The sequence below is a fragment of the Rousettus aegyptiacus genome, unplaced genomic scaffold (assembly GCF_014176215.1).
Source record: "Rousettus aegyptiacus isolate mRouAeg1 unplaced genomic scaffold, mRouAeg1.p scaffold_m13_p_10, whole genome shotgun sequence".
Classification (NCBI taxonomy): Eukaryota; Metazoa; Chordata; class Mammalia; order Chiroptera; family Pteropodidae; genus Rousettus; species Rousettus aegyptiacus.
The window spans coordinates 45,705,761-45,717,929 of record NW_023416285.1 but is presented as its reverse complement, the minus strand read 5'-3'; the positions used below and the strand labels follow the sequence as shown (position 1 = coordinate 45,717,929).

General features: G+C 35.3%; 1 protein-coding gene across 2 annotated transcripts in view; it reads left to right on the top strand.

The window, feature by feature from the left end:
• CFAP299 (cilia and flagella associated protein 299) overlaps window positions 1-11,872 on the top strand; it is a 500,183-nt gene extending 488,311 nt beyond the window's left edge. The window contains exon 6 of one of the 2 annotated variants that reach the window (XM_016156182.2): window positions 11,217-11,872. In XM_016156182.2, the coding sequence (XP_016011668.1) occupies window positions 11,217-11,237 (21 nt within the window). In that variant the 3' untranslated portion in view covers window positions 11,238-11,872. Of the gene's footprint in view, window positions 1-10,362; window positions 10,602-11,216 lie in introns of those variants that run through there. The other variant, XM_016156181.2, reaches the window with a different exon arrangement.
• The last annotated feature ends 297 nt before the right edge of the window (window positions 11,873-12,169 follow it).

The following is a 12,169-nucleotide window of genomic DNA, read 5'->3' as shown; positions in this document are numbered from 1 at the left end:
GTCTGAAGGAAGAGTATTTTCAAATCTTCGAGAAAGAACAAGGCTTTAGTTAATTAGTGATAAGAGTAAAGAATTGTCAGGTAGGATACCTGACAATATTTGGATACTTACAGTTCTTTAAATGTTATTTAAATTTTGTCTATTGAAGATAAAAATTAATAGCCCACTTACTGGAAAATAATATTGGTCTCAGCATCAATAAATGAAATTCTATGTCTTACTTTACTATTAACTGGCAGTATGGCCTTGAGAAATTCATCTAACCTCACTTAGTTTTAATGTTCACAAGTGGCAGATGAAAGTGTTGTTATTTTCTGATCTCCAGAGTCCCTCTACAGCCCCAGGTCTAATTCACAGCAACTCTGGCACTACTGGGCCCAGAAGTACATATTTTCATAAGCAGCCAATGTGATTCTGAGACAGATTGTCCATAAAACACAATTTGAGAAAATTCGCTCCATAAAAAGACAATAATCTTAAGAGATCTGGCACTCTATTCTGAAACATAAGTGTTCTTGAATGTTCTCGAACAAAATACAACACATATATTTTAATTTTTATGGTTAGATATAAAATTATCATGTACATTCCTTACATAATTTCTTATTTACCTTCTTCAAAGAGCCATGATTCTTTTATATTTTATGCATCCACATAGCATCTTTTACAGACCTACAGGAGAATCAAGAAATAAACTAAAATGTCAAGTTTTTTAAATCACTAATGCATGATGATAAGAATTACATTTTTATACTCATTTTTTTTCTTGATAATTTTGCTTGAAATTCTTCCTGAGGTAATCACCTTCTTATAACTCCGGAGTTAAAAAGCTCTAAAATATTATAAGAACATTATAACTTAATTCTCCTTTTCCTTTCCATCAAATATTCTCTTTGAAATATTTTATGCTTAAAATTAAAGAGAGCAAGATAAATGAAAAATGGAAACAGTGATAAACAGGATGTGTTTCTTTCATACAGAACAGATGTAGACTCATTAATTCTGAAATAAGGTTCCCATGAAACATACTTGTTTGTGAATGGTTACAGTGGAAAAAAAGAAAACTGTGCAGGTCTTACAACAAGGAATATGTGCTCATTGGTTAAGAAATTCCAAATGCAATAAGAGTTTGGTTGCATTGAAAACAGGACCACTGACTTTAACTTCCCTGCAGCTGTATAACATCTGGAACAAATAAGGCACGTTTCTATTTTTGAGTGAAGAATGCTTGTTTGAGTGATTCACATCCACCAAGATGTTTCCAGTGTATTATCTTTAGAAGGATTGGTGGAAGCACTTTGCACTCACTCCCCTATGTTATCTGGACCAATTTAAAAATAGGCATTTCTCTTTCGCTTTTAGAAAGCATTAACCATGAGAGTTTGCTTTGAGCCTTTGAATAAGATAGGTGGTCTAAAACCTTTACAATCTACTAATGAGAGAGAGAGAAAATGTGTAGAATAGTTTACACTAGCTGTTTTCTCCCTCCCTCTTTCATTCACTTAATATGAGAGTCCATCATCTACAAAAAAATGCCTGGTTAATAGATATTCAGTCAATATTCATGGAATAAATGATTGCATGAACAATTTCCTCTAAACACATAAAAATAATGCTATACTAATTAAAAGTTGAGGAGTGGATTATGTCACTGATACCTAATGTAGCAATGATAGTCAGAAAGGGTATATTCACCCTACTCTACCTTGATCCAAGTAACTCAGAAAAAAAGTTGCAGGAATTCATCAGTGAAAACTAATACAGTCATAATTTTACGTTTTGTAGAGGTCATGTAGAAGTCTATATTTTGGCATGTGCTTTCAAGTTGTCTTTTGCAGTTCTCAAATTAAGACTGTTGAATAAGAACACATTTTTGACTTATGAACAAATTACTCAGACAGGTTAAATGACTTGCTCAAGGTCACATAGTTTATTACTAGTAGAATCTGGCAATGGAGCTTAAACTTAAATATTATAAGATACCATAGGGCATGTAAAGATGAGCGAGACCTCAAATCAACCCTTGCCCTTTCAATATTTATACTATTTTTAGGGAAACAAGCATGTAGAAAACATGGCTAAACTATAAAGCAGAAAGCTGTATGTCACAAAAGAGAAATGCTTTGGGAATTCAGTGGAAGAAGAAATGGCTTATGATCTGTGGCAGGAACTAGTGGAGAGGGGACGATAAGGGAATAATATTGGGAATTATGTTAGGTAATAATAGACAAGGTGATCTTTTAACTGACTTGAAGAATGATTAGAAATTGAACACATAGAGACAAAGAGGCAGGCTATAACAAGAAGAAACCCTACTAGCAAAGATAAGGTTGAAGACTATAAGCAGATAAAGGAGTACTTAAACAGTTCAGTTTGGCTGCTGCATTGATTTGGAGGTGTGGAGTGGGAATTAAGTGTGGAAAAATCATGAAAAGCTTTGAATGCAGGACTGATGAAGATCTTGGACTGAACTTGATAGGAAATGTAGAAACATGCCAAGGCTCTTGTGCAGGGAAATAACAGGACGGAAGTTATGTTTTAAGGACATGAGAAGGTGTAGATAAGGACAGACTAGAGAGGAAAAACTAGCAAAGATGAGAGCATAACAGTAATTCAAGTGAACAACAAAGAGGACTAGAACTAGAGGTCCTGCCGTAGTTAGCAAGCTTCTGCATTGATGTTTTTAATATTTCAACTACCTTATTATTCTGGTAAAGACCAAATTTATAGAATACATATCTATCTAGAAAACGTGTTTGAGAGACCTTATTTTACCATAACCCTCAGAAACAAGAGGTGATGGGGAGAATGGAGGAGTGTAGAGAAAAAGGTGAGCTGGATGGGTGTCTATACATCTGTTGCCTCTTCATTCTTTTTTTCAACCCTCCCTTCCTCATTTGATGTTAACTGAGCACCTATTGGACACTATGAGGTATAATGAGTGAATCAGAAAGATGGGTTTCTTGCCCTAAAAAGCTTACAGGTTAATTGGTGGGTGGGTGGGTAAGTAAATATAATATGCAGAAATAACAGTCTAGAAAGTGACCTGAGAAGATGGAAAACACTCTATAAGAATTCAGAGGAGGCAGAATTTACTTTTGACTTGAGGCATTAAAAAATGAGTTAATGGAGAAGTTAGCATCTGAACTGAATTTTGAAGAGTGGTTATGGTGAGAACAGAGAGACTGGAGCTGAAGGAATATTCTAGGAAGAACCATCACACATAAAGGAAACATAGAGCATGGGGCTGCATGGCAAGGGAGGGGACCTAGATGACCGCATAACAGTAATTCAAGAAACAAAGGACTAGAACTAGGGCCTGATATCAGAATCACCCAGGAATCTTTAGAATATATGAAGCCTAACCTCATCTCTAGAGATTCAGGTTGAATTGGTCTGGGTTGAAGGCCTGAGCATCTTACTTTTCAAAAGCTCCCCAGGTGATTTTAATGAGCAACCAGGGTTGAGACCAAGATGCCGGAAGGAGGGTAATAGCAGAGAAATTTTGAGGGGAAATTGAAGTACAACTATGGAAGCCAAACCAAATGAATTTTCGCCATTCCGCATCGTTCGATGAGAATCTGTACTATTTGTGTCATGACTTAGAATCAAAATTTCTAAGTATGAAAATGCATAAATCATTTTGAAAAGAGATGATGTTTTTTTTCTGCTGGCTAAAATTTATTGGTATAAAAAAGAAAATCAATTCTATGAAATTCGATAGGACAGAGTGTCCTTTTTGCTACTTTGTTTACTGTCTATTGGAGTACATCTTGAACATAATTGCTTGATAAATGGCTGATGACAAGACAAGCAAACAAACAAAAAAAACATGTTAGAAGATCTTAGAGATGATGTGGTTTCTATTAGATGTAGGAAATTGACGAAACAAACCAATGCTGTTATAGGATAAACCCTTCTGCATCCATCCTGAGTGTCGCTGAACTGATTTAGCAGAATGTGTTGCTTTTCTTTTTACGTATCAATACTCCTCACTGCACGACAGAAGCCCCCTGATCCAGACTCGTCTTTCTGAAAACCACAACTGTTCAAACATAAAAATGTGTTACTTTGAAATGCAAAATATTATCCCAAGAGTTCATTATCAACACCCGACCCTCCATGGCTTGAGCAGAAGCAGTTCTGTCAATTTAGTAAAGCAGTTCCCTCCTTCTCTCCTCACAGTAGCCAATCGTATGAGCCTGGGGCTCCACCCGTAGATACTCAGACTGAGTCTGGCTGTGGTGAGGCCCAGGAATCTGTGTTTTGATGCTTCCCCCAAGTGATCCTAAAGAGTAGCTGAATTTGATATACACTACTTTGACATGGGCATATTTTATTAGCTATTGCTTCACCTTACTGTATGTCCATAAAGTAATCACTCTTCGTTCCTCTAAAACAAATTTTAATTTGACTGTCTTAATTTTAAGTAGTTTAAATTACACATTTCTGCAAATGCACAAACAGACTAGAAAGTACAGACCATATACCAAAGACTTCTGACACCTCTACAGGAGTGCCGCAGACTGCACTGGATGCTTTCTGCTGATAAATTGCTGCGATTTTTTCTCACTTATTTGGATCATTTTAGATCCACAGTATCCATTCCTACTATTGCTGCCTTATCAAGAATCACTTTGTCAGGTAGATTCATCCAGAGGCACAAATGAAACAGAGATGTGACAGAGACTTGTAAAACAAACCGAAACGTGAGGCAGAAACCCTTTCTAGTCATTTTACCATTGCATGTCCAAAGCTAGCATATGGCAGGTGCTCAGTAAACATCTGTGGAATGAATAAATTGAATATTAAATATTTGCTAAAGAAATGAGTAGTAGGGCCAAAAATAATTCTGGAAACTCTTGAGGTTAACTTTAAAATGTTTTAGGATCTTAGGCACTAGAGACATATGTAGAACTAAAGCTATTTTTAGCTGAAAATTACCAGAGTAGGTGAATTAACACCAGGGGTTCTTTGCTGAACTTTGGAGTGCTAACCCTGGGTATCCAGAGCAGCGGCAATGTGTTAGGTCCTTAGCTGAATGACAAAAGCAATTATTTTATTATTTTTTAAATCTATTATACAGATACAGAAAAGAAATTCCAAACTCTACCTTCTTTTTCTATGAGCAAAAGAATATATAAGTGAACAAGGTTTAAAATGAAAAATAACTACTGCCAATAAAAACACGTATTTTTGTTTGGGGGGAGTTGTTCATTTGTTTTAATTTAGCGGAAGATTTCAGAAGTACTTTCCCACAGCTATTCTCTCTGTTCTGTGCCTCCCAAGCAACCTGAGCACTCGCTACTATTAGTAGGGAAGGTGTTAATTGCCTCCTTAATGCTGCCTCCCATTTCATGGACTGGCCTTAATTTCCCTTGCCACACAGGCATTAAAATCAGATGGAGCCAGTCTCAGTCTTGAAATTGCTCTTCTCAAAATGGAGGCCCATAACATCTTGCATCCTTTCCGCGGATGGTTCAAATTTAATCTCTTAAAGCTCCACCCTCCTAGTGAAGGTCCTTAATTTTACAATCTGTCTTTTTACAGGTCTCGGGTATATTTTCTATTAGCCATGAAAAACAAACAAACAAACAAACAAAAAACCTCACACTAAAAAGAATAAGTTTAAGCAAGGCTATGGTTTCTTCAAAGTCTCCAACAGTGTTCCCTCGAACTCTGCACAAACTTGAAGTAATACAGCAGGAGACACTTACTGAATCACCAACAGCACTTTTTTGGCTCCTGGATTTTCCTTGGAGGCCTCTTGTAAACGTAGCTTTTTAACTGTGGCACAGTCACAGTTATTAAGTGAAGCTGAGGTCTTGCCAACTTTCTGGTTTTGCTGCCCAAATTACTGACTTGTTTGGTTGATTATAGCCCTAAAACACCCACATGCTAAGAAGCTTTTAAACATTTTCTCCCCTGGGCAATCACCTGGTATACCTGAACTGAAAGTCCACCACATATAAATTAAGTATTTACTCAACTAACTGCTGCTAAAATCAATGGCCTTGAGGAATATATTAAAAATTACATAACAGAGCTTGGCTTTTATGAATTAAAACTCCTAAAACTTAAATGCTCTGCCCTCCTCTTGACCTGGAAAACTGATTTTAATTTTATATGAAGTAGTACGGAATGACCCCTATAGATAAGCACATTATCATTAAGCATCCAATGTGTGAACTCATATGTAAAGTGTAGCACAGGAAAGAAAAAAATGAAATGTATAATTTTGAATTATTATATGTATATAAATATTTAGTAATAAAGAGTATAAATGATAAGCTGGTACCATCCACATTGAATATCTGCATTAAAAGAAAAGTACGTATCCCAGTAATACATTTGTGACAAAGAAAAATTGCTGTTTTAAGCTTCTAATTAGAAGGGCAACCTACTCAAACCTTATGCCAAAGGTAAAAGGAACCAACAGAATGTAGGGAAATGAGGATGGAGGAACCTGAGAAAGAGAGCTCAGCCCCAATTCAAGTTCACTTTTTCACACATTTTTTTTTGTCATATTCAGGACAAGGAATGTGGGCAACAGTGGGAGGGTAGTTTTCTAGCCGGGCGAAATGGCTGACTGAGAACAATGGAGTACACAGATGTTGCATTATGAAGTTGTACACCTGAAACTTACAACGTTATTAACAAACGTTACTCTGATAAATTTAATTAAAATTTAAAAATTGAAAAAATTTTTAAAAAGAACAAAATAACTGTTTCCTTCATGATTTCCAAGACCCGATAATTAATGACAAAGAAGCAAGTACTAAAAAACACATGAGTCGGGCATGGGGTCACTGAAGGTACAAAATCATAGTTAAGGGACTATTTCTAATTCAAAGAGAGCTTGATTTCTCCAGGGTCTCAACAGTCAAACAAGTGGTCAACCCCCATGACTTCTATGTAACCATTCACCGCCCCAGCAGATGCTTACACTTTCCGAGCCACTGAAATCCCAGAGCAGGATGAGGGACATGGAAGTATATTGGAACATGAAACACAACAGTGTGAACAGTGATCAAGGCCATTGGCAAGAGAGGAGATCTCACATTGACAATGTCTAAGTGGTTATTGCTGGCTAGGATATCTTCAGCATAAACAATGGTAGCCTCAGCAGTATATATTGCCTCAAATATGTGCAGCAAGAGTTTTAAAAAAACAACAACAATAAAACAATAAAACAAACAAACTGCAACCTTGACTTAGTAGTCCAGAAAACTACTTCACAAGTACAGGAGGCTTCTCCAGGAGATAGGATCATAACCTTTGGAAAATACAACTTACTTTAAAAATCTGACAAGTTTCATGGATTTGTTCGCAACAGAAAAGGCACACGTGGCCATGTGCACGGAGTAGAAAAATAGTGTTTAGGATATTGAAAAACCTGCTTGAGTCTTTTAACGTAATTCCTCTTGACAACTGAAGACTTAAGGACTCCTCTAGAATACCTGGGAGTGTTTGAAAGGGGCGGGAAGGACAACAGGACAAGTAGCAAGGGGTTGGAAATAGCCACCAGGACTCAAGCAGGGAAAAGCTGTTTAAAAGGGGCAATAGGTACGATGGGTTGGAGTTCAGTAGATCTCACAGGCTTTGTGACTTGGTCATATTATTTAGGCTCTTCTGTACTTTGTTTTCTCATCTGTAAAATCTGTAAAAATAAACATTTTACAAAAGATTGTGAAAATTAAGTGTAAGAATGTGTTTAATGTTCCACTGAATAGGTGTTCATTGAATGAATATTGCTTCTAAAGTGCTAAAAAGATGTTTTCCACTGCAGTAGTTAAAAAATGGATATTAGCTGTATGTCCATGACTGGGAAATGGTTAAATAAACTATGGTATATCGACACAGTGAAATAGTATGCAGTAATTTTAAAAATGAGTTCAAGTTGCATTTGCTGAAGTTAAAAAACTAACTGTATAATGATGTAGGTAATATCCTATGAAGTAGAATTTATATAAGAATTTCCCATTGGTAAACATGTAGGTTGATTTTAAATAACAACTCTCTATAACCAAGTTTCTGGGGTTTTTTTTCTTCAAAGTGGATTCCTAAAATGGCAATTGCTCAATCAAAAGACATATACTTTGTAAAACTTTAGAAAGGTATTGTCAAATCATTTGGCAGTTACACCATGTCAATTTACAATTACATATACCTGCAGTAAGACTACTCATTCACCATGTTCTATTTATTTTGTATACTTTTTGAGTATTGTTCATTTTAAAGTTCAAATTTATTTGGTGTCATTTTAATATGCATTTTTACTCATTATTAGGAATGAACACTTTTTCATATACATGTTAATATACTGTATTTCTTCTGTAATTATTATTGCCCTCTACACGCTTCTCTATAGAGTTTTAATAGGTTTTTTTTTTTTTTTCATTAAGTTTTAAGTATTCTGTAGATAAAAGGTAAAAAACCTTTGGCTATCGTATTGATAGTTATACCACGCATTAAAGTTCTTTGGTGTCGTTGGTAAGTCCTGAGATTATATAGGAGTATATATTATCTCTAAAACTATACACATAAAATGCACACACACAGTCACATAGACAGCTTATAGCTTTGGATTTAAACTTTAGCCACGAGTCAAAAGTAAGCACAAAAACTTAAAACTCTATATATCAAAAAGTTGTTATCTTTTTTAGAGGACACCAGATTCTCAATTTGAGCTCACATAGAGAAGTAGATAAATAAAGAAAATAATAAGAAATCATATTCTCTGTTGTCTCTCACCCAAGATAAATCTCTGTAATCCATTCATTTACAGAGATCACAAAGTTTAGGCCAGAAAACCAAATCCCGAATCATTGTTGTCACCAACAGGGAATAATTTATTGATTGTAAAAGTTTCAAAGACAAAAACAAAACACAAAAATAGTAAAAAGAAAAATATGTAAAAAAAAAAAAAAAAAAAAAAAAACCCAGGATCCGCAAAGTGAACGTTCTGTTGCTTCTGAGAATTTACCTCTTGAACAGAAAAGAAATGTGTGGGTAGAAGTCGTCCATGAGGTGCAACACTCTAGCAACACAGGCTACTCAGCCATCAGGAAAATTCATTGGGCATTGCAGTGGAACTTCCAAAATGTTTACAAGATGATTTTTCTAGAAGATATAATAGTGACTCTCATGCAGACGTAAAACAAATGTGCCAGAGATTTTATTTAATTTATTAATTATAGAGGGAACACAGTTCAAAGAAGAATTCAAAGAGCATAGCATATATGGAGAATAAGAAAAACTAAAATTAATTTACAAATAGATGCAAAGTAGGTCTAATTAATTGCATTGCACTGGACACAATTAATTTGCATCTTTGTAGGCAAGAATATTTTGTCTTATTATCAGTTTTCTATAACTTACGGCATTATAAAATAGCACAAAAATACGAAAGGTGGGAAAAAAATGTGAATGGGTATGCCACTCAGGACACCTAGTCTTTTTGTTTTACCCATTTCAAAGTCCTTACAATTTTACTGACTCTGGTTAATAAAATATGGGTCCAAGTATTTTTATTCTTGGCTAGCACAACAAATTAACTACTATGGGGAAAAGGCAATACCAAAGCTTCTCTCTAGCCCCAGATCTAAATTTTTTATCTCTTTCTACAAGAGAAGAGAAAGCAAATAATATTATTCTATTGTACACCAAATATAGAAAAGACCCAATGACTAATATTTTCCAATTGTAGATATTGTCTAACTCTTTCAGTATTTCTCTCTTCTCTCTTTTAATGACACATCAGTGAATATTGTTTCCACAGGAGCTTCCTAAGAGCCTATAAGTATGATAGACTATCCTGAATAAAGATAAAAGGAACAAATATTTTTTTGCAAAGATTACAATTTGAAGGGATAAATAAAACATATCAATAGTTTTGAAAGTGATAAGAAGCTTTACACGAAACCCACCATGGACAGGTTACTTTCACTAGTCTGAATCAATTCCAAACTCAAGACATTTTTATTGAACAAACTTGAAATCAAGATAGGATTCTTTTTAATTTTTTAACCTGTGATCATGTGTTTGCAAAGCCCTTCACTGGGAATTCTGCAGAATTAGTGACCCATGGTGTTCAGCAGAGTCTAGACAAGTGTGGGCCTGGGACACTGCTTTGATCCTAGATATTTTCAGTGATATCACAACCCAGGGCCTCAAAGCTCCTGATTGGAATTATCACTGGTGGCTCCAGAGAAAAAGAATCCAGTAGAAAACATGAAAAGATCTCCAGGGCCATACCTTTTTAGGGCTGTTCACTAAAATATTGAAGCAAGAGAAAAATGTATTTAATGCCAATTACTTGCATGGACGGGACTGATTAACAATATCATTTATGTATTTTAGGCTCCACCAGGTGACAACTCTACGAGAATCCCTATTCAGACAAAACTCTACATACAAGTTGTCATTTTTGACCACATTTCCAGAAGAAAGACTTAATGACCAACATGTGAGATGGTTCCCTAAGTGTTTGCTAAATTTAATGAATCCTGTAACCGGAAACAAATTAGAATAATACATGCGTCTTACAGCTGGAAGGCATATTGGAATATTAAAAGTTAATAAAGAAATGAGAAAGAAAATCGTAACCTTGACTTTTTAAATTATTATTATTGCATATATAGCCTCTTAATCTGATTTGAGGTTTTTCTAATTTTTTTCCCCCTGACCAATGAGGTTGATTGCAACAGTTCATGTGAGAAAATCTTGTTGCTACTTCAAGGATACAATAATTAGTGACATATTTTGTAGCTCAGATTTTCCAAAACAAAAATGTTCCAGATCCTACTATTGCCAAATCTAATGGACCAAAAATTATGCTATTATGGCATAAAACCTTAAAAATTGATAAGGGTAGCAAATTGGAAGACAGGCATAACGAAACATAAATACAAGGTTTTCAATAACAATAAATGAGTAAATAAAATCTGAAATAACCAATGAGATGATATATAAATGAATGAAAGTATTAGATATGTGTACATGCCTGGATAATACAAATCCCAGGACAAATAAGCTAGAAAAATGAAATCTAAAGGAAACAAGAAAATTTTAGAGAGATGAGGACTTCATGAGAGAAAAAAAAAATCATATTTTCCTAATGTCTCCTGCAGATGGCTTTTGTGTAGAAAAGATATTATTTAGAGGCCACTCGTGATTCAAAATTAATATTTGGTTCTTCATATTCTCTTTTCCAGTCTCTTCTCTTCCCTTTCTAAACTACAAGGCAGTTACATGGGGCCAAGCAAGGTGGAAGTCTGCTCAGTGTATGGGGGAGGGAGAGCCCAGAGCAGAGCATTGGAGTTCCAATGGAGTGAGAAGGGTATATTTTATCGGGGAGGTGATGGTCTGCCCCAAGGTGTCAGATCCCAGTCAAGGTGAGTAGAGTGATATTCAGTTAGAATTAGATGTTTCCGTGTGGTCTCATCAATTTCAATATACTGATACAGAATATATGTCAATATGTGTATGTACGCATATTCCCTTGCTCTGTCCTGTTCACTGAGAGGGCCTAGGGGCAGCAACACCCAATCAATCAATAAGTACACCTAGCACCCAGATCTCAGTTTTTCAACACCATTTCTACCAAAAGGAAGCAGGGATCGTTGGGAAAATGACTAATTCCAGGGCTGAGGCAGGGAAAATGCAAAAGCCTGGAACATCTTTTTGTGCTAGAAAGCAAAGACGTTTTCAAAAATTGAAGGAAATTTATCAAAAAGACACAGAACCCAGCTTGAAAAAGTTCCCACTGGTCAAATCTGGGACAGTTTGGGCATCAGAATAAATAATGATAACAACAGGCATAAAATGAGAAGGAAATTTATCAAAAAGACACAGAACCCAGCTTAAAAAAGTTCCCACTGGTCAAATCTGGGACAGTTTGGGCATCAGAATAAATAATGATAACAACAGGCATAAAATGAGAAACTATGAGTCCATTCTGATCTATATAAACAAATAAATGGAAAATTTAAGGAGGAATGAAACATATACATAATATCTCCCCCCAAAACATGCCTATTAATTACAGAAGGAACCATGGAAAAGCTGGAAGACACCACTTTTAGTAAACGATCAAAGAAACTGTGATCATTAATGAAGTGAACTGAATTTGTTTCGCACAAAATAAGATGTGTCAAAGGAATTTAGC